Genomic DNA, 24228 nt, shown 5'->3' on the forward strand with positions numbered 1-24228 from the left:
GGGGTTTGTTTGTTTGTTTGGGTTTTTATTTAATGTTTCTTTTGTATACTTGCCTTTCCTCTCATTTAAAGGATCTTCATTTGAGATATCAAACCATCCAGGTATGTAGCTAGCATAGATATTTGCAAAATTAAGCAACTTAGCAACTTTTTTTTTTATGGTAAGATGCATTTGTGACACATCATTGGCTTCTCAGACCCTTAGATCAGTTTCTGTCATATGGTTCTTCTCAGACAGGTCGCCTAGAGTTGTTTCTACTCAAACGAGTAAACTCACCAGTGACAGGCTTTGAACTCACCTAATAAGATGTTTTTAGGGACAGCAAAGTTCACAGCTTTATTTCAGCAGAGTCACCCTGATCAATATACATTCCAGCACATTTATTTCAGTGCCTTCCCTTGTTCCATTGTTCTCGATGTCTTGCACACATTCTCATCTACTTTGAATTTGGGGATTGCAGCAAGTTTCATAACAGGAAGGCACATCCCTTAACACCCAGCTTTTATATGGCTAGATGGCTTGTCATCTTTCCCTGGCACAGGCACAAATGATGGAAAACTTACTTGCCATGCAGAACCAGGAAAATTAAGTGCCTGTGAACAATCCGTGCTAATGTTTTCCACAAAATCAGTGCTAATATTTTCCACAAAAGTAACCTTTTTGCAGCTCTCCTGAAAGTTACTTTCTTAGTAACAAGGCAAGTATAGACTTGGCTACCCTTTATTTAGCAAAATCAGACAAAACCACACAGACAAAAACAACAAACTAAGTTTGGAGTAAAACTCAGCAGAGTTTAGACAATAACATGAAATAATTCCAAACAAAGGATAAAAATAGTATAAATCAAAAAACCCAAGCCAATTAGTATCAGTCCAGTATTATAAAATTTTGGTTGTGTTTGTGGAACAAATTAAGCTACAGCTACTTGAATTTTTGTAAATCTAAAACAAATCTACCAAGTCTTGTATACATACATGCTACTGCTATACCAATAAAACAATTCCTTGCTGAACTACCCAATTTTGAAAGCAAAGATAACAGCAAGTTGGCATGAAATTCTATGACTTTTCCAACTTTAATAAAGTTTTATATAATGGTTACAACAGAGGAAAAGATTTTTGAAAGGTTGAAAAATGTTTCTAAAAGAAAAAGTTAGTTTATAATAACAACACCTACCTTTTCACAGCTAAAGGGCAAAAAAAATTATTTTTATATCTTCAAGCAGTACACTAGTACACTGCTAAGACTTTCTAAAATAAAAAAAAAAAGGCTTCTGCAGTTGGATGGCCTGTGTGTTTCCCTTTGTTATTCATTAATAACTTTCATGATCATTGACCTGTGTCAATTAAGCTTCCACCAAGTCCTTAAAACAGAGCTGCTAAACCAGATCCAGCTCAGCCAAGGGCTTCAGGGCTGTGAGCAGCCTCTCAGGTCAGCTGTTTCCCACCGGCAGCCCAGAGCCAAGCGCTCCATGAGGCTGATCTGAGGGTGGCCACCATCCTGTGTCCTGGCTAAAAGGCTTTGGACCAGCACACCAGCGAGTCTCAGAAGTGCCATTCCTTGCCAAACCGCATGAAATGAGAGATTCATGGGAGAAGGGATGGGACTGAAGGAGGGTGAGGGAGAGGGGCTAAGGCTAATGAACAGTAGTAAAGCCATAGGAGAGCAGGTGGGATGGGGTTTGCTCCTAACGGAATGAGTTCTTTTGAAAGGTGCTTTTCCTTTCAGATACCTTATGTATTGCGTGTTATTGCAGCCTCCACTCATCTGACTAATAAAATATATAATTTTCATACCTAGTTAGAAGTGGGCAAGCCACACTAGTTTAGCAGATGATGATACATGTAGAAAGCCTATTTAAAATATCAACTTTTTCCTCTAGAAATGAATATTAAGTTAGTAATATTGTCAAATAATTTTTATCTAATTAGCTTCCACTAGAAGGACAAAAATGAGAATTGAAATCTATAATTTTTTCTGAAATATACCGCTTGGTTGCCAACATAACTTTTTATGGGTTTAGCACAAAAATATATTGCATTCTTGCTTTCCTCACTATTACCTGCAATAATTAAATTCTTTACCTCCCCAAAAAAATGAGAAAAACATGCCAAAAATATTTTTATAAGACAGGCTCTATTTTATTGTTATGTTTCTCAAATATGGACACTGCTCTATATTTTAACTTTGCATTTTTAAAATAGAAATATAACACAACTTTTAGTTACATCATGCCTTACAGTCAGTAAGGCACATGACAAAAATAAATATGGAGAGGAAATGAGGGTATCTTCTAGAACTATTCATAGTAATTCAGCCATGCTGAACTGATTGTATTGCCTCCTATACTGAAAATGCACAGCTATATCCAAAATACATGTCATCAAGTTTCAGCTTTCATCCAATGCAAAAAATAACAGGTAAACACACTCTTAAGTAGACTAATATTGCTTTCAGTTTACACACAGAAAGAAAACTTCACTGTGGCCAAATCTTGAAAACAAGAATTTGAATAGATAATCATACATCTCTGTGAAATATATTCACATATAAGAATTCCTACTGATTAGGCTCACTTCCTTAAGAACTAAATTTTCACACTGGCACAATATTTATTTCAATGAAAACACTTAGACACAAGTAAATTGTGGTCAACATGAAGTTGTTTTTTTTTAATTAAAAGAAGCTGTAAAGCATAATTATAACCTAAGGTTTCCCCCAAGTGTCTGGAAACTGGCCAAGAGCTATTGGTTTCTGTGAGTCTTATGAACAACAGAAGCTGGATTTTGAATAGGGAGAGCTAATACTTTGTATCATGTCTTTGGTAAAACATGCTTTTTCTATCTGTCTACCTCTTCATTTTAAAATTTGTTAGCTTTGGGGTCAAAAGAGCACTCTAATTTACATGGACAAACGAACCTAGTAGACAGGCCACCTGAAATCAGTTAGTTCAAAGGTAAATCAAAGACATATTTGGTGCCTCTCCCATTTCCTCTCAAGTTCTAAGCCATTAACAGAGGATTTAGTTGCAGCAGTTCCATCATGTACAATGTTTAACATCCTGAAATTCCTCTTTGTCAAGAAGGCATGATCATGGAAGACACTAGCACACCTGACCCTATTCTGGTATTTTCTCAGTGAAGAAGAATAGCAGGATACAAGAATTAAATGGTGTTATGAGATCAAACCAATTATTCAGTCTTTTTTCCGCCTTTTGTTACTCTGCGTACCTGTTATCGGACTGCTTGAGGATCTCCCTTGGAAGATATCACAGGAAAAATTCAGGAACTGTGGAGCTCTGCTTTACTTATTAACTCCACATTTAGCTTTGAATCTTTTCAACTTTAATACTACACCAAATTTATCTCCACTGCACACACTTATTTGAGGCTATTCTTTCAACCCATTGTTCAGAAAGCGATTCATTGTCAATAGAAAAGCATATACATATGGATTGCTAGAAATAATTTGTTGAAAAGCAGCTGGTGCACATGCAGTGAAGTTTCAGGAGTGTTCCATAAGCATCAATTCCACAGTCTAGTATTTCTGCTACTTTGTGTAAGCCAGGGAAAAAAAGGCAAGAGTTAACCCTGCCATACTAAAAGAGGGACAGAACTTAAAGGGAAAGAAAAGGTAACCAGACATTTGGTTTACAATAAACTAAAACCCTACAACTAAGCCCCCTCGCCATCCGCAATGCTGTTTCTTCAAACTGCATTTATTTGATCTATTTACAAAGTTTACATCAAGATCTAAAAACACCAAACACTTCCACCACAACTAGAGCATGAATTATGCTCAGTGGCAAGAACCTTAGTTTTATCCACAAAAATAATTACATATAAATCCACCTTGGGAAAGTAGGAAGGCCACAGACAGGACCCCAAACAAACTCATCCCAAAGGTTTCAAGGGAATCTACAAACTGTTCCTGAACTGCTTCACCACAGCTTTAGAAAGACTTCACCATAGTTAGCTTTAGGGTGTACAGTAATGTGGACAAATAAGATCTTTTCATTTAAGAAGAAAAATAACTTAGAATATGAGGAGTGTAAGAATATAGAAAGCTCTTCCTTTTGATATCTCTTTGCCCATCACATCTATAAGCCAAGAGTTTTCTATCTGTCTTTTGATAATAAATACATCAGAAGCGAGAAATATCTAAAAGCAGACAGGGTTTTAACAACTGGCAAACATAAATGGACTTCAGTAGTATATTTCTGCCTCTGCTTGACTAGCATTTCAGCATGTTTCCAAAGCAGTGAGGGTCACATTACTTATCCTGATTAGCTGCACACTGTACTTCAGAACCAGGTTTCATACACATTCAATTTATAATTCAGAATATGAGTCTGCAGTTAGAAGATGTTATTTTGGAGGGAAGAAAGAAGGACAAGGACCACGTAACATTATGTTCTGACCTTCAGATAATTTCTGGGGGAAGTTTATATAGCATTTATCTTTTTAGCTATCTTAAAAAATACACTTAAAATCCTGACCGCTCAAAAACCGCCTGCTTTTTTCAACACTGGTTCTGTTCTTCTGGGTGGTTTCACGGTAATAAAAAGCATACCAGACATAAAGTAAAGCTAAATGGAAAAGTCAAACAATACCCCCACAGTACACCAGCTATCATTTTCTGCTTGCAGCATGTCAGCATAGCACATGGTTCAATCCCATCAAAAGGGCAGAATAGACTGGACTCCTGAATCACAACATCAGTCAACCGCTCCTTAACACTGCAGGTATCACATCAGAGCAGTTATGCTACTTTAAGTCACACAGACAGACAACAAAATTAAGTGTTGGTTACTCTCCAGCTGGCAAAGTTAACAGAGGGTCTACATGAGGAAAGTCATCAGTAGCAGAATGAAAATAGAGGGTTTAAAACAAGAGCCTCTCAGAGTGCATTCATTTGCACCCCATGTTAAGCCTGATCTCCAGAGTCAAGATCAAAAGTGCCTAGACATGTTCTCACCAGAAATGTCTTAACTTCGTAATTCATTCCCTGCACAAGAAGTTCATTGACTTTAGCTACAGAATGTAAGCAAACAGATGGCTTATGCTGCCAGGAATGTGCTGAAGACTTAAAGAAATATAAACCCAGAGGATTCAGAAGTTTCACTGACCCAAGGGAGAGGGTAGGAAAAAAGTGAGAAAGGAAGTAGTAGACAAGACCACTTACACGTATACCTTCTGAAATAAGAACACGAAAAATAACATAGACATCCTTAGCTTTACATCTGATTCATCAGAGGTTAGAAAGGAAAGCACTTCTTGCTCAAGAGTATCTGTTACGAAGGTCAGTGTGTAAGATGTGCAGCTGAAAGATACCTGCTGACATTAAGTAGGTATGAGCCTGTATTGCTTAACCTGTAAAAGATACAACAAGAAACTGGGTGGGAGGGAAGTCTTTAAAAAAGAAAAAAATTAGCTTTGCCTTTTTGTTTTAAAACAGAAGACTGCAAAAAACCCCTAACACTGCAAGACAAATTAGCTCAGGAGTAAAAGGATGAAGAGAAGTCAAACACTATTGCACTGTGGCCCTGAAAAAACTTAAACCACCTTCTTCAGCATTACTGAGGTTTTAAAGCACTACTTCAGGTTTTAAAAAAAAGCAATATGCAGTCAAATAAAATTTATAAAACATTTTCTAATCTGAATTTCTCAATAACTTCTTATAGTCAAACATGAAATCACGATGTGCTGGACAGTTTTTAAAGTTTTCCTTTTTTACTCTAAGGTTTTACTTTACCTAGTTCATCAAGGGAAGCCAGTTGATGTGATCTTTTTGGATTTCAGTAAAGCTTTTGATCCAGTCTCTCACAATATCCACCTGGACAAAACGTCCAGCACACAGCTGGATAAACACACCATGTAGTGGGTGAGCAATTGGCTCACAGGTTAAGCATAGAGGTTAATAATGACTGGGATGACATCAGACTGGTGACCTGTCACTAGTGGGGTTCCACAGGGCTCTACCTTGGGCTCTGTGCTCTTCACCATCTTCATAAATTACTTGGAAGCAGGACTGGAAGGGATACTAAGCAAGTTTGCAGATGATACAAAACTGGGAGGGGCTGTTGACTCCCTCAAAGACAGGAGAGCCCTGCAGAGAGACCTTGACAAATTAGAGGACTGGGCAATCACCAACCATATGAAATTCAACTGCACTGGTGCAGCTTCACCCTGAATATTGTGTGCAGCTTTGGTCACCACAATATAAGAAAGATATTAAGCTATTAGAGAGAGTCCAAAGGAGGGCAATTAAGATAGTGAAGGGCCTTGAGGGGAAGATGTAAGAGGAGTGGTTGAGGTCACTTGGTGTGTTCAGCCAGGAGAAGAGGAGACTGAGGGGAGAGCTCATTGCAGTTACAACTTCCTCATGAGGGGAAGAGGAGGGGCAGGCATGGATCTCTTCTCTGTGGTGACCAGTGACAGGACCCAAGGGAATGGCCTTAAATTGTGCCAGGAGAGGTTTATGTTAGATATTAGAAAAAGCTTCTTTGCCCAGAGGTGGTTGGGCACTGTAACAGGCTCCCCAGGGTCACAGCACCAAGCCTGACAGAGTTCAAGGAGCATTTGGATGATAATCTCAGGCACATTGTATGACTCTTGGGGATGGTTCTGTGCAGGACTAAGAGTTGGGCTTGATGAACTTTGCTGGGATCCTTCTAACTCAATATATTCTGTGATTATGTGATCCTAATATTTTACATAGAAGAAGATCACATTTGTTTTACCAACCAGCACTGTCAGCCTCCTGGGGAACTGGGGATCCATGCCCACTGGATCACTAAGCTGGCAGAAGGAACACTCACAAACAAAATGCACCCTCTTCCACCAAACAGTTGTGCCTGCAACACAACACCCAGCAACAAAGTAGGGCTTTTTTAACTCAAATTTTGATGGACAGTGAATGCATTCACAGCTGTAACAAGTTGAATATCACTCAAAAGTATGATCCTCAATTATTTTGCTTGAGTTTCCTCCCTTCTTTCTTTTAATGGTTTCTTAATACTCCAAAGAAGGTAATTTAGTCTAATAGCAAAGACTTGCAAGTATAGAATTTGACTGCTGCTTATGCTATTTAAAATGAAAAACATAACAAAGCACGACTCATTTTCACACAGCATACATAGTTTGCTATCAACAAGATTAGAATGGGTAGGAGGCCTGGAAAGGCATACTTGAAACAATAATCTAAGAAAGCAGCTGTCTTAGAAGCCACAAAATGCATTAGGGATCTAAATTCATTAGCTGTCACTTCTGCAGCAGTGTTCTGGATCTGATCGGGAAGCAGCTTAATTCCCGTTTGCCCTCACATCTCCCACTGCACGTTCCAGGCACAAAGGGCACATTCCCCTTGTTTTAATTTCCAGGGAAAAGGAGAGCAGATCTTACTTTTGACCTCACCCTTTAACTGGCCCACTCAAGAAACAACAGATCTGAGATCTGGTCCCTGTAGTATGATGGCATTCAGGCTCCTGGCTCCCACGGGGAGCTCTCTCAGTCAACTACACATTATTTGCTTGGGGCACCTTTCTCCCCCTCCTTTTGAAGCTGGACCTGGTTCACCCGAAAAGGAAAGATTGCCTGGGACTGAGGTAAAACAAATCAGAACGAGTCTGAGCCTGATGCCTGAAAGTTGGCAACACACTCTGTCTCTTCACGCCGCTTTGTTTTTTAAACCTTTAGTCATTTCATTCTAGGGGAAAAAAAAAAAAAGCAGAAACCCACAACACACAGAGGCTAGGGAGTAGAGATCAGTATTCCCATTTTCTTACTTTCAGGCCACCGAAGTTCAATGATTAATGCAGTGTCTGAGAAGCTCCTACATCTTGCATTATTAAAGTACCACCACTGTGCAGCCAATGTAAACACTGGAAGTCCTCTCACTGGACTTTTAGATTTCCATGCTGGAAGATGTGCATCTGACAGCACTAAGCTTATGCAGAACTAAATTTGAGGTCTCCTGCTTCTCGGATGAATGCTTGAATAAGCACAAGTACACACCAAACATATTTCAAGAAGAACATGTTGTAACTTCAGCTTTTGGTCTTGAATCAAGTGGACAGAGTGCTTTAAGTATGGTGCTTTGATTCAGACACTTCAGCTGCAGAGCATACCAAGAATTCAAGCTTATTGCTGGTCTCTGCTTTTGCAGTGGGTCATTTTAGGTAAATATGATTTTGTAACCCGAGTTTCAGAGATGCTTAATTCTACTTCTTGGTTCACTCTTTGCTGTTTTTAAAAAACACAGTACATGAGTTGGAAAATAATACTTGTTCTTTCCTGAGTCTCAACTCTGGTTCACCCTGTGGCAAAGTAGAAGTAAATTTTCAGAAGAGCTGGTATATCCAATTGAAGTTTATGTTCAACTGGATGAATCTAATGAAAGCTCTTTGTGCATCGCTTCATAACAATGTTGACATAACTTGCGGGGTAGTAAAAGAAAACAGTTTAAGCAAAAAGAAAAAATCCTCCCCACAATTTTGCCTCTTAATGAAGGGTGTATTGGTATGTGTATTTAATATCCATGTTTTAAAGATAATATTGGCTGCTTTCTGCTGCAATAGCTTTTCTAATGCTTTTGTAAATCAGACCTTCTGTAGTCATAGCCCTGCCCTTCTGCAAAACCTAAGGATGAAATAATTCATAAGAAATTATGTAGGCAAGTTCCCATTGAAAAATAAAATGGCAAAGAAATAGCCATAAAGTTCCATTCCCTCCCTCTTAAAAAATCTGAAGTTTCATACAAGCTGAAAGAAGGGCAAAATTAATCTCGTGTGTTTTAAATTGTTGCTCTCCCTTATTCACTCTAGAATAGGAAAACTATGAGCTTCAACTCTTGAACAACTGCAGTACATTGCTGGTCCAGACAGCTCTCAGTGGAAAGGGATTTAGAATTCTATGGTCTAACAGCAAAAATATTTTTGTTTTGTTTTGTTCCAGGAAAGGTTGCTCAATTTAACTGGAAAAAATAGTATACTGCACATGTTTAATAGCAATTACATACTCCAAGACTTCATCTTTAATCTGGGAGTAATTGAAAGAGAAAAACAAACAAACAAACCGCCACAAAACCCCAACCAAACAAACCACCAAAACAAATGAGCCCCACCAATGACAACTTAATACTTCCAATAATGAGAGCTCTCTCTACAGTTTGTACTTGTATTCTTACAGACAAAATACCAAATCCGTATTTACCTAATTCATACTCCATTAACTTCACCTAGACACCCTGACAAAAACAAGAAGAAAATGAAGAGACTGTATACACCTGCTGAATGAATTTGAAGTCTCATATTTACCTTCACCACCAGGTAGAAGAAAGACAGAGAAACACACACACTATACCAATATTCCTGAGTGAAACCAACTTAAGCTTTTGAATGACTTTCCATCCATTGTAATTTTTGCCCTATACACAGTTTTTGTAGCAAACAACCATGTGTAAATTGAGAAAACAAATTAAACAGAATTAAGGATGGGATTACAGCCTGTGATGTATATGGGTAACTGTACTAACAGCAAGGTGTGTGTGTGCTAACAGATAAACAAACTGCATGAATGAAACAGCCCACTACTTCTAGGAGGTCTTTGCATTCTTTTTTTATTTTTACTATCACTTACATACAAGGACATCCCCATGAAAATGGAAATAGTACTAGAATCATTTACTAAAAGATATAAAAAGCACAAAGTGAAGTGATCATGGTCACAAATCATGATTACTGTATAATATCCCTAGAAAGTCATGGTCAATGCTGTGAGCAAATGCTTCTTTTGGACTGAAGGAAAAGAGTTAATTTCAGAACTGAGTCCACACCACCCTCATTTGTGGGGGGAAAGTACCATGTAAGAGCTGAAGATCATTCAGCTGTGTGAGCAGGGATCAGAAAGCACGTTACATTTTTGGCAAGTTCCAAAGATGTGTTATGGCAGAAACAGATGACATAATACTGAAGGGCAAAACAAGTGACTGGACAAATCCCCTATATCCCTTAATTTCTTTGTCCTTACTGAAAGGTACTTAACTAATATATCAAGAAGGAGCAGCTAAAGAAAAACACATCTTTATGCACAAGGTGACAAGCCATCCTTCATTTTATAAGGAAAAGCCTTACACTTATGTTACTATTTCACACTGAGGTCTATGACATGACTGAATTGAAGCACTTGCGAAACATAAAACATAATCTCCTTAAGTTTCTTTAAAATATCTAATAAAAAATAAGCAAGACTGTTTATCTTTGCTAATTTTTCTCCTTTCACTGAAAAAATGTACAAAACATTTATTTGCTGGAGATGGGGAGGGGTGTGTGCAAAATCAGTTCAACGTAACATTTCCTTCAGAGAAAATTAACATTGACTAACATCTGTAGAAGTCTGAATGACTGCAACCAGATAGGCAGTGATTGCATGAACTAATGACTAGGGCTCTCTTTTCAAGGAATGATCATCTAAGTGTGCTGTAAATTGCTGAAAGAGGGACCTCAACCTGAATCTATCACTTGCCAGAATAGCAACTTGCACTCCTGCAACACACTTTGCACCTCTTCTTTTTCAGTTAGCTCTAGCTCTAAGTCCACCCTATATAGATAAATCAGACTTGGGCTAAAAATATGTTGCCACATTTCAAACCACTTTCTCTGCATCATAAAGAAAAAGGAACTTTAAATTCTAAATGAGACTTAATAACCAGCATATTCTAGGAAACAAAGTTTACAACCAGCACTTGAAAATCCATACTTTTATACCACATTTTGGTATTTTTCTTCACTTTTACAATAAGCAATAGGTATTTTCCTTTCTTGTATTTCACCTTCAAATTGTTTAAAGAATGCTATACAGACCAATAGACTATGGCACAGCTACTAGAGAGTGAACTTCTATGTATGGGAGCAAAACTGTCAGAACCCAGGTGCCAAAAATGATCACCCTACCATAAGAAAGGTTAAAAAATACTATATCAGCTATGTAAATATATCACTGCAGAATAGCCACATCCAAGAAATGTGTTCATTTTTTCTGAGAATAAATTTCTAGCAAAAAAAGGATTTTCTTACTTAAGCACATTCTACTTCCATCAGTATTTGCAAGACTTAAAATCAGTAGGACCAAACCTCTCAGGACCACTTTGGAGACCTGGATATGTAGAAAGTGACCATTATACATCAAGTCAGAAAGCAGTTAATATGAAAAACAGGAGTGCAACTCCAACCAATATTTTCTTAGAGGGCTGGCAGCAAACTGCCAGATGCATGTGTGACCTCAAAACAACCTTTTGCCAGATGCCTCTTTAACCTCTTACAATTACATCAACTTCTAAAAAGACTAGTCCATTTTACCATTTTCTTCCTTTGGTTATGAAAATTAAGAAGATGTTCTTAATAGAGAGATTTAAAGTGTTCAGTTCTGTGCATTTTTGTCTCTTAAAGCCCCAAGCTCTCTAATACAGCAGCACATAATTTTTTTTTTTTTTTCCAGGATTAAAACTGCTGTACAACTTAAACAAGAAGTCTTCATCTTCTTCCTTTTCCCCTCCCATGAGTCCATGTTCAAAACCAGGAAACTTTTTGAGAAAATTGTGAGCTAAGGGTCAAGACAATATTCAGCCAAAGCAAACAATAAATCACTTTTAATACTATATATAATTTTTAAGTAAATAACCTTTTCTGTCATAAAAAGTATGGTATGCATCTTATGTTGCAATCAACACAAGCCAACACAACCAGTTTTATTATTCAGAATAAAAAATGACCTGTATGCTAACATTTTGAGAAGGGCATTTCTGCAAATTTAAAAATAATCAAATTCATAGCATGGAAGCATCATGAATGTGTTCTAGGGGCTCAAGCCCCAGAAAGAAAGAAGGGGGGGGGGGAAGAGAAATAAGTAGGTCATGTATACGAAAGTGCTAAATATACTAACATCTGATTTGTGGATGAGAGAACTGTTTTTAAAATCAAGAGTACAAGTAAATGAAGAAATGCAGAGTCATTTGTCAACAAAAACATACTTTGATGAGGCATTAAAAAAAGATTCCCTGTGATGTACAGAATCCAAGAAAAAAAAAAAGTATTTCCTTTAAGAAATACACCTCTTTATACAGCAAAACAATGAATTTCAGTTGTTCTGTAACCCAGATCCTTTAATCTGCATAAGAGATGCTGAGTTCACTCAACCAAATCACTACTGGCTTTCAGAATACAATCAACACATGCTTTTCAACAGTATTAATATAGCATGAAGCTTGTGCTCCTAATTATTCATGTTTCTGCATTCTGTTTTTTCCCCCTGCTGTAAAATATGCAAATTTACTTCTTTGTGTTATTTAGGTCCCACATGGGCCTCAACAGATCTGTTTGGAAGGAATTACAAGCCAACATCTAGATACATGCTGTCAACATTTCAAGCTTCATTGTTTTTATTAGGTTGGAATGTCATTATAGATTTGATATTAGGCTTTAAAAAGCTTTTTATAAATCCGTTGAAAACCTACAGTCTAATCAAATGGTGTACTGATAATTACTACTACTGCACTTTTGTGTGTGAAAGGGGGAGAGCAAAGCCCTTCAAGCCCTGAATCCGAGGGAAATCCCCATCTAGTGGCACCGCTGAAAACCGCAGGTTGTTTTTGTGCAAAATTAGTCCCCAAGAGGATTAGTTTGACTTCATCACTGAATGAAGGGGAGACATTACCTCCTTATGCAACTAAGGATCAGCAACAGGAGGGGACTGTTTCTTCTGAATTCCTCCTCCTCCCTTTTCAATCAACTCTGGCTGTAAAATTCAATGCCCAAATGAGCTACTAACGATTTTTAAGTATAAAACCCATAAAGCGGCACTTCAGGAAACAGGTCACTTTAACTAGAGTAACTTCTTAGTGTGCATCAAAAGTGTTCACTTACAATGGCACAGGCTGATACATATAAAGTATTCTTTACACAAAACTACTAAAAGATATCCCCAAATCTCAGATTATTATAAAGTTAGTATTAAATATTTTAACCTCAAACAACACAATGAAATAGGAGCTTAGTTATTTGAAAACGGCAAGGTTGGAAATAACTACACAAGCTCTTACTGTGATATAAAAAACCCATAATGTAAGTCCATTGATGCAGAAAGTGAGAGGACATTGAGACACTGCTTTTTTTCCAACTGGCACAAAGCCTTGTGCATTTCTTTAATGTAATAGTATATTTTAAAACACTGCAACAGTCCGACCTTCCATACTAGCACCACTAAACACTCCTTAAATATTAATGAAAAACAATGTAGAGATTCACAGGGATCTACTACACATTACTACTGACTCCTAAAAAACAAACAGCAGCAGTAATTCTATGATTTTACAAACCTCTTAATGCATTTAATCTTTGAGGTGTGTATGCAGAGTGGAGAAACCAGAAAACCATTTGATTTGCTGTAATACACTAGTACGGGCGTAGTCCTTTGATTTGGGAGTCTCAGTATATTAAATTTCCCTTTCATAACAGACTCTGGAAAATTTATAAAATTGCACATTTCTCTCAGAAGCAAACACTTAAGAAGTTTAAAAAAATATATGTAGAGATCTACAGTACTAAGATCAATATGGAAACAGTAAGGATCTTATTGCCTGTTAGGTGACAGTAGGGGTGTCCCTTAATTCAAATATGCAATTTATCCATATGGGAATACAGAATAAATTCATGGCAAAACAAAACTGCAGGTTGGAGAGGAATGTATGTAAAATGTATGTAAAACATGTAAAATTGGTCTTTGGAAAAAGAGTCCAGATTTCCAGAACTAAAGGCTGACTTGGGTTGACCATTTTACTTTTCTGTATCTTCAGTACAAAAGACTTCCCATTTGTTAAGGCTGTTCTTCTGTAATACAACTGCAGTTAACAAAGGGAAACATTCAGCTGGATGTAAGGCATACTTTTCACAACCTCATAGATGAGTGAGGATGCTCCTGCCTATAGATGAGGATGATCCCATAAGAAGGAATTATAATACTGAATTAACTAAATAATATAGATACTGAATACATCAGAGGAAGGTTCGAGTACCTCATTTAAAATAAAGCCACAGTTCAAATGCCTTACATCTAAAAAAATGAAACAGAAAGCTGTCCTAAGCTCAAGGACAAAAGAGAAGTTAAATATGTCTCAAAATCAGATTTGTCAGCATCTGCAACTGAGCTTTTTTCCAAAACATTTACTCCATTCCAATATATAACATAAAAAGATCCCTGAGAGAAAACGAAACAAAACAAAACCCAATAACTCTTAAATCCATGAAAGTGATTGGCCTCTAAAACACAAGCTAAAAGAAAACAAAGCCTTGAACTCAGGCATGGTCAAAGGATCAGATCAAGAGCTCCTCAGAGAACTGTGCTGTCTTCAGACTCTCGTGAGAGACAACCCAACCATCCTGGCTGTTGGGCCCCAAGTGCACTGGGGGGCTCAGCAGCCCCTTCCCCAGCCCAGGCCTTTGGCTGTCTGTGCCCACAGCCAGCACAGAACACAGCACAGCCTGAGCAGCTCCAGCAGGGCCAGGCAAGGAGCTGTGGGAGAAGCCTCCATTCTTGGTCCTTGGCAAAGGCACCCTGCAGGGATGCCTGTGGACTTTGATGACCACAACCCTCTGACCGGACTTCCCAGCCTGGCCTCAGATCTGCCTAATCCCTGTGGACTTGCCTGGCTATCACTGGACTCTAGGCTGACCCTGGTCACTGTCACCAGGAGTGCTCTGTTGTCCTTGCTCAGGTAATGTGGGACTGCAGTGCTCCTCAGTGCTCGACAGCTTCTGCCCTCTTGGCACCCTCGCTTGGCTGCAGACTCACCTGCCTGCTGGAGTCATCAGCACTTACTGCTTCCCTCACTCTGGCTTACTTCAAATTTTTCTGGAAAAGTAAACAAGACCCTGCACATCAGGATCTTAAACTAAACCTGAAAACAAAGTTAACTTCTATCAGTATTTTTTAGGGAGGACATACAGAACAGTTCTAAGTGATTTCAGTTATTTATCGAACTTTTTTATGATGAGGGTGACGAGACACTGGAACGGGCTGCCCAGAAAAGTCGTGTTCAAAGTCAGGCTGCACAGGGCCTCGAACAACATGGAGGCAGGTTGGTCTAGATGATCTTTAAAGGTCCTTTCCAACCCAAACCATTCTGTGATTCTATGATCTTTCCATTGCTACAAGCAAAAACCACTCACCACCCACCCCAGTGGAACCATCAGCACCATGGGGATGTTTGCAGAGTTTCTGACCGTCTTGCCAAACACACATGGGAAGCAGCATTGCTGTCTCAGTTTTTCAGTTCCTGAACTTAGACTACAATTTGGACTACCAGTCCTGTGGATCTTTGAGATCGATGGGAGATTTTTAGCATGTGCCAAACCCAAAAGCTAGCATTAATCACATATTTTTCTCTGTGGCTAGCAACAGTAGGAATGAATGGTAGGTTGAAATTTATTTTATATTACAAAAGCCACAAAACTTGAGAAATTCCTTAAGAAATACTACTCCCCAAGATGCCCAAGCTAACTGAAAACTTACTTGTTTTCTTAATTCTGGCATTCAGAATGTTAACATAAAAACAATTTGTGATGATCAGGAAAACCTCTGAAATATTTTTTCATATATCTCAACTTGATCAAAAACAACTGCATGTGTTTTGCCTATTTCATGAGCCTCTTTCCCCTTTCAGAATAATAGTTCTGCTTGTTACAGAACAAGCACCACTTTTACAGCTTCATGAAGAGATGAGATGACCAATAACCAGAAAATAAGTGAATTGGCAGTTAGACATAAAAATGCTTTTAATCCCTGGTAGAAAATTATATTTTACATTTATTTTGTAGAGAGAGAATTATGAATTATTTTTCTTGACTCCCCCACATGTAATATTTGTCCCAAAAGCTAAAATAGAGAATTTCTTTCAGCTACTAAACTGTAAAGTTGGTTTTGTTGCTTACGCTGGTTTTATGGCTCATCTTTCTAGTCAGGTATTGAATTTCCAATTGCATTGATACTTTACAAGCAAAGGCAGATTTAAAATATAGCACTATATAACAAGACATGGAGAAGTTATGATAAAAAAGAGAAAAAACTGCAGATCTTCAGGATTTGACAGGGCAATGGCTCTGGTGGATCTTTCTCAGTAAAGCATTGAACTTGCTTCCTTCTTTTTCAAATATCAAATTATGCAGAAAGATTTAAATAATTCAATATTCTTAGATAAATCACACAATCATCTACATTTAATCTTGATGATCACTAGTCTCACTACATTCATTACGGAATAGACTTCATTCATGCTTGAATGAAAAAGGCATTTTATTCTTTCTTGATCAGTCCCACTTAAACTTGCAGTAAGACTCCTGGATGCCCTTATCAGTAGTGCATGATGTGAAGAATCTTGCAAGGGATTTGTCATGGACAAGCTCTCCTGACCACAACAGTGGGAATCAGGAGCAGGTGTCCCCTCAGGATATATTTTTCCTCTTCTTCCTCCAGGAAGAAGGCAAAGCACTTCCTCCCATGTCCACAGAATATCAGCGAACTAGGCTTTTTGTTCTTACATGTTCAGAAAGTTCATATAACTTCTTATACGTAATGAAAGACTGGGTTTAGGAACTGATTTAAAATGTAAGACATAAAATTCTCGCTCCCTTCAAGAGTGCTCACTGCCTACAGTAGTGTTCACAGTATTGGTCCTATAAATATCCTGCTGAGATGTGTTAAAGATATTTAGTGTTAGTATTCTAGAATATTTGACACCAAAGTTTGAAAAGGCTTCAGAACATTCCCTCTGAGTAATAAAGTAGTAACTAACAGAATAGCTAAGTGATGTGGTTTGGGGTTTTTTTTCCCACTGACACCATTCCTAGACAAAAACACCCCTTCGAAATAAGTATCTGCTTAAGTGCTGACCCATGATTCTGCAGCGACATCCATCCTGCAAGACAGTGATATGTTCCACTGATAAGGTTGATGGCAGCTCTTTTGCCCAGTAAAAGTTGGTTAGGATGAAACTTAAGAGTCCATTTGATTGCAGGTTGCTAAATTAACTTCTGTCTGAAGTTAAAAATAATAATAAATAGAAAAAAATAAGAGAAGACTCAAGCAAAATTGATCATTCTTAAGTTTATATGAAACAGATTAATTTAATGTGAATTTTGTGAACAAAGTTTAAATAGTCACTGCCGGTATTTCAGTAAAAAGGAATGAAGCAAAATTGAATGCAGAATCAGAACCAGCAATTGTCAGATATAGAAACATTAGGGTGCAGAACTCTGCCTATCACAGAAACTGAAATGCTAAATGGTCTCCAGACTTTTGGGGACAACTATGTGACTCCTTTGAGCCTTACACGATGCAAGGGTTGGAGTGACTTGATGTAGCCATCAAAACCAGTGCAGGTGAACAAAATCTAGTAGAAGCCATTAAGCATGACAACACAGTCACAGATATGAAAACAGATTTGTTTTAATGGAGGACTATTACAAAAAAATCTCAGTTCTCCTCAGAAGGAGTTCCAATAGTCTCTCGTATTGTTAGACTTTGATAATCTAGAGGGTTTTGTGACTTGAAAATGCTCAAGAAGTAACACTTAAACAGAGAAACACTGTAAGATTCCTGATAAGAACAAGCCAGTAAATCAGAGCAGCGGAAGTTGAATATTGATGATGACAGATTCACAAGGAGGAAAACAAATTTTCAAAAGAGGAAAAAGAAAAGGATCAGTTTCAGCATGACAGCAATAAATTTTTTATTGCTTGAGCCATCCTGCAAAACTGTGAAAGAGCTTGATCAAAGCTGCAAATTTAGCTAATTCACAGGTGACTACAGTTCAGATAAGTTTTTGAATAACAAGATGACTTTGAAAAACTGCTTAATTTTTATCAAACTAAGAGTCAGATTCTGAGACAGAACATTTACATTTGCCATGACCAGAAATTCCCAGATTCTTGGCTTCTAATATAGAAAGTCTAAGTGTAAAATGAAATGGAAGGAACCTGAAAAAAGCCAGTCCCTTAATAACTGCAGTAAGATATTCTCCTGCCACAACTCTAATCATAAAGCTGGAAGCCTAAACTTTAACCTTTTGTAAGGACATAAATTCTCTTTGCTCAGAGTATGAGAGGAAAACAAGAAACAACATTTTCAGTGCTCTTGAATATAGTTCAGATCTATGTAAATAAAACTTCAGCTGTTTAGTCCAAGTGAGGAGACTAGGAAAATTAACTTTATCAAGAAAAGTAAGAATACTGAACAATTTTTATCATGGCTTCTTTTAACATTCCATTTGGTCTGAGCATCTCAGAGAAACTTCGACATTTTAAAGATGAAAGAATCATTTTAGACAGAAGCACCACTTACCCACAATAACAAATCCATCTGCTTCTCTCTCTGGTACTGTAACCTTCTTTGATTCTTGACTTTTTCGGAAGAAGCTGAACATAGTCTCTTGTGTTTTTTTTTTCTTCTATCTAAGATGCTACCTAAATGAAGATAAAATACGTTAAATTAATATAACAGAATTAATCATAAGAAGTTCATAGCATTCCAAAGGCCACATACCTGATATTACAGCTTAATCTTTATTATCGGATTTGAAATATCAGGCATTTGTATGTCAGACAGATCACCTTGTTGATGTAGCAATTTACCAATAGGTAAGAAGAGAGTGAAGTACAAAAGGCTTTTCTATAAAATTATGAGTGGAATGGAATCATTAAAAAACCCCACAACTTCGACCTTACTAAAGGAAAATGGAAGAAGGAAACCCCCTTCAGCATTCATCCAGCATGTTTCCATATTTTCCTTCCATTTTTAATTGTTGTTACACAAACTGTCTCATCAGAGATAGTTCTAAAGCATCTGAAATTTTAAGCCCAAAACATGGTATTATAGAAAATGCAACTTCATAATGCAGGAATACTTGAATGAAGCAAATTGCACTAGATATTTTCAGTCTGTGCATCAATTAAAAAGAGCAACCACCCACCCCTACAATATTAGCATAGTAACTACTTTCATTTTCCCCAATTGCAATCTTAAAGACAGCCTAACAGTTGTGTATATTAGATTAACAGTTACCACTGATTCCCTAAAAAGAAATTGCAACAAAATAATTTTTTGCTAATTTTTTTCAACACTAATTCATTAAAAGAATCCTCCAAAGCATCTAAGAACTCCATTGCTAGAACAAAACAAGGAACACATTGGGATAAGAACACAGACTGCAAAAGAAAATTCTCAGTATATCCTCTCTCTCAAGCCCAGAAGACTACATAGAAGTAATTCTGAGTAGCTTAAAAGAGACAAATTAATATTAAAAATCCATGAAGGTTGCATGGAGGTGAGCTTGACTCCAGCCCCCGAGGGCTGAACTCGAACCCCTGGGCAATGTCAACTATGGAGCAGCCTGTGGTCTGGCTGAAACGCATTATGTGCTGGACACAAACAGGGAGGTTTAAATAAAGGCATGTGAAGATCTTCGCTACTAATATACCCATATAAAATGGGGAAAAGTGGAATAATGTCGTTTCAGCTTTCAAGTAGACTTTGAGGAGCAGAATCCTGATTTATTTTGCAGACATCAACATGCTAAGGAGAAGGTACTGACAAACCAATAGCAACATCTAATATACACCTCCAACAGTGGGAAGGAGTCCAAGGAAAAGAATTAAAGAGGTATACAATGTCAAGTTTCAGTAACATAATTTCACACTAGATGTAACAAAGAAGAATCTTTAGAAGGTGGGAAAGAGAGAAGAGTGCTACTGTGAAGTGTGTGGATGTTTAAAAAAGTAAATAAAAGAAAGAATGATAAAAATCCTGGATTAATTATTTGCTTGAATTCTTCACTCCCTACCCAAATATTCACGGCACCATAAATAAGACTTTTTTTGCCCTAGCCAGTGACCTGTAGCAATTAACTGCACAATCAGCACTGACTATTCATATAACTTCAAACTCTGCTGTTACAATCAATGGCAAATACTTCCATACTCCATAAAGTCCTATATGAAGTGTAAGCACTGGCTTCCAGGAGCAGTGTATAAATAGATCATGGTAAAAGCAGCAACAATTCAAACTGTGGCCTGATACCTGAGACTTGTAGGCTGAATACCCTGCAGCCTGGCCAGCAACTGCTTGCTTATGCTGACACAGTGCAGTGTCTGGCAACCAAATGAACTACACTGATGTACACAAGAACAGAACAAACCATTCTGTGATCCAATCCCAGGTATAGAGTAATTTAAAAAAAAAAAAAAGTTACTTATCTTCACTTCATTCCCTTTTGCTTGTTTTCCTACCTTAGCAAGTGAAATACTGATATTTCCAGTTCCATGGAGATTACAGAGTAGAAACTCCTAATTATCTCATTTATTCCTTACCTTCCCCCACACCCAGGCTCAACACATGGCGCCAGCAGCATATTCCTTTTTCAGCCCTCAGGGAATAAGTCTTCTCCTGCTACCAATTAGGGTTGTCAGTCCCATAGCTCAAGTGGTAAAAACCTGTGCTGTAATGCTCAAGAGTCAGGTTTCTGCTCCAATGATGTATGAAGGAGAGGCAGTTGCGGAACAGTTTAAAATGCAATTTTACCTTCATTCTAAGTATTCAACAACAAGAAGTAAAATCAACTAGATGTGTAAAATCTTACAGATAGCTTTGGTAATGGCTCACATTCCAGCGAGCCACTTCAGGTGCCAGAGCTGCAGTTGCTCCAATCACCTTTTTTTTCTCTTTTGAGATCTGGATTAGTGTACAGTGTTCAGCTCTGCCACATAATGTTCCCCTTCCCTTCTTTCTTGCACAAAGAAAAGCATCTTAATCAGTATATACATGGCACAAAAGACTTGCATAGGGAACCGTGCACTTGCAGTCTTTTAAATCCTGCATACTTAACATACCCAAACTTCACTGCTCAAAAGACAATACCCATTTAAATTCTCAGTAAATTAGCAATCAGAACAATTTGATCTAACCAAATCAATGTTACAAGCACTTTCACATACTAGATTTTATCCTTTCATTTACAGGAGACAGCCTGAGTATCCCAATTTTTTCTGAACCCCATAAAATTCACCTTATACATGAGTGTTGATCTTTACTTTGTAATTTTCAGTTTCTGAAGTAGCTTTAACTTTATTCCACTGCCATCAGTATTTCTCTAACAGAAAACAAAACAAAACAAAAACCCAAAACCCACACATACTTTTGCCTGAAGCAGAAAACCAAACAAAGCTAACAAAAGTACTCCCTAAGCTCAGGCCTCAAGTCCTTACGCTGTTAAAACCACTGGCCCAGCACTAAGAAAATGGTACACGTTGTATTTTGTGATTGTGAATGTGGGGAGGAGGTACCGAATCCCCATATTAAAAAGACTAACGTGAAGCTGTTTCTTTCTCGAGGTGTTCACCTTTTAAAAACAAAAGTTGTGCTTGTAGATCTCAGGTCTGTGGAGGAAAGAGCTCACCAACTACCACTTCCAGCATTTCAGCAAATTTGCTGAACACAATATTAAGTGCTACAAATAAACTAAATAACAAAGAATTACTAACAAAATAGAAGGGGGGCCCAGAAACAAAAATTAGAGCTGCATACGGTACAGTGTAGGTAAAGGAAAAGCAATGGACAAGCAATGCTGAAACATTTGCCATATTTGCTCTTTTAAGAATTTTATCAATTGTGGTACTTCAGAAGTAAACATAAATCTCTCCAGCAACAGGAAATGCAACCACTAAATTTCTTGAATTACATGTTAAAACAGAACAAAGCCCCTGTCCAACAAAGAAACACAGAGCCGAATGGAAACACTCGTGCTCTTGAAGATAAGAACACAGTTTAAGCACTTGCAGAATCAGGTTGGAGTTTTACTACTTGTAGATAAGATGAGATTTCAGGTAATGAAAGCTCAAAACAACCAGTTTCCATACAAGTTTCATTTCAGAGTAAAAATTAAATTTGAAGTCTGGGGACCTGGATGCATGGTCACACAGACTTGAGGGAAAAAAAGCACTTAGTTGTGGGGTGTTTTTAAAAGCTGTCAGCACAAAATCACAGAAAATACACCCACCATTCAGAGATAGTACTACATTCCTGTAGTCATTTCTCCTATATAGCATAGCACTTTTCCCTTCCAGATGGGATTAATCTTATTTCTGTAGGAGACCTGAAATTGAATTCACCGCCTAAAGATAAAAATCTCCCTTGGTAGGAATATATTATTCCCTTCTACTCATGTTTCCCCCTCACAAAAAAAAAAAAAAAAAAAAAAGAAAAGTGAACACAATCACTGATAGTTAAGAATAACACTTTTGGAACGCTTCAGTCATTAGCAAGTAATAAGCTGTGAACTATCGCAATTCTGTGAGGCTGCAAAAAATATTTTGTCTTTCTGTGAGGCTCTGAGAACATACGTGGCACTGGACAAAGATGAGTTACAGACCTGCACAAAGGGGTTAATTTATTCCTCCTGCATTTTGTCAGTCTCCTTTGACAAGAACCATGGGTGACCTTTGAGCCAAACCAATACATTAAATCCAATAAAATTTTTCAATACAATGGAGATCCTAGTATATTTAACATTACTTTTCAGCCTTTCCTGAATTTTCACAATACTGGAGGAGAATCGTAATTTAATATTAAAAACACCAAAGATGCAGACTAAGATAAAGAGAGGATGCCCAGGACTACAGCAAAGCAGAACTGCAGTGGCACTGTCACTAATTACATAAATGATGAAATGAGGACAGAACAAGATACAAAACTGACCTTAAAGAAAGAACCAGAATAATTTCACATCTAGCAGCTTAAGCTATATAATCTATGGAAGAAGAAAACAGAGCATCAGAGCAATTCTCACTTCCATACTACCATCTGCTGTGATTCACCAATAAAGCAGCAATCGGAAAAAGAGCAAGATGTTTACAACCCTGTACAGTTCTGCTTAGCATGAAAACAACCAACTTAAGAGTCAAGAACATGCATGTTGAAAAGATTTCTTTTTTTTTTGACACCAAAAGAACAGTTTAAAAGCTTTTGGTCTAATGTAAATTACTATGTGAAGAATAAGAAAAAAAGGCAGATAATTTCTTTTCTCTGGCATTAACATTAGTCATAATCCTTTAATTTGTATTTCTTGAAAACAGAAGAATGGAAACACAAATACAAAAAATGGATATACATGTAACAAAACATTAACAATTTTTTTGTACTACATAAAATGTTAATATTTATTTTTAACGTTTTTAAAAAATATAAGGAAAGCAGAAATACTAAGAACTATGCAATCCAAATTACCATAGTATAAAACACTTGAAGAGGCTGAATCATAAAAAATCAGCCACAATCAAGTCACACAATAAAAGCATAGGTGACAAAGGCAAAGCCAGGACTATTAGGTATTAGGTACATCAGTATTAAGACTAATACAAACATTCAAACCCCTCATAGAAAATGCTTAAAGAGAAAGCTAGGTGTTTATTCGACACAATACTCAGTAGGTTGAAACCTAATTCTTTCCCTGCAAACAGTTCTCTTTCGAGAAACTCCAACAACTACTAAATATGATGCAAATTAGTAAGATCTTGTACAGTATTTTTCTAGCAGCTGACCCTTCAAATCCTTCAGCCCTAGAAGAGCCACTGTGCAGCAGTCTGCTGCATCTTGCTCCAACAGCTACATTTATGAGACCTCTCCTCTCAAGTCTCTGAAGATATGCTAAGGAGTTGAGGATATTCTCTTGCAAGGAAAACACTGAAAAGGTGAACAGCATAGTGACACTGAGGAGATGACAACCAGCTAAATCTCATCAAACTCTGAGCACTCCCCAGTCACATGCTGGTTCTGCACAGCTTCTGGCAGTAACTTGTTTCCCTGGCAAGCTGACCCAAGCTACTGCCATATAACAACACTAACCCAGCCAAATAACAAAACCCACTTTGCACTGGTTAGCAATATGAACTGACCTGTGGCTGGTTAGAAGAGACAGTTGGCACATGAGCAGTGCTGTGACCGCTCTTTGAAGCCAGAGCAGAGTTATTTTCCTAAGTATTTCCTGAAACACCAGTCCTGGAAATGGAAAGAAAATCACAGAACCATAGAATGGCTGGAGTTGGAAGGGACCTCCAGAAGCCACCTTGTCCAACCCTCTGCTACAGTAGAGCCCTCTTAGGGCTGATTGCTCAAGATCATGTCCAGATGG

At 37.6% G+C, this 24228-nt stretch overlaps 1 protein-coding gene across 6 annotated transcripts in view; it reads right to left on the minus strand.

Moving 5' to 3' along the window:
* Positions 1-24228, minus strand: part of UMAD1 (UBAP1-MVB12-associated (UMA) domain containing 1) — a 77428-nt gene that overhangs the window by 51583 nt on the left and 1617 nt on the right. For 2 of the 6 annotated variants that reach the window (XM_050319899.1, XM_050319926.1), the window contains exon 2: positions 18390-18511. In XM_050319899.1, coding sequence (XP_050175856.1) covers positions 18390-18471 — 82 coding nt within the window. In that variant the 5' untranslated portion in view covers positions 18472-18511. Of the gene's footprint in view, positions 1-18389; positions 18512-20413; positions 20899-22796; positions 22849-23992; positions 24096-24228 lie in introns of those variants that run through there. The other 4 variants (XM_050319908.1, XM_050319890.1, XM_050319880.1 and 1 more) reach the window with 4 other exon arrangements.

This window comes from Myiozetetes cayanensis, unplaced genomic scaffold (assembly GCF_022539395.1).
Source record: "Myiozetetes cayanensis isolate MyiCay16 unplaced genomic scaffold, myiCay2020 scf1, whole genome shotgun sequence".
NCBI lineage: Eukaryota > Metazoa > Chordata > Aves > Passeriformes > Tyrannidae > Myiozetetes > Myiozetetes cayanensis.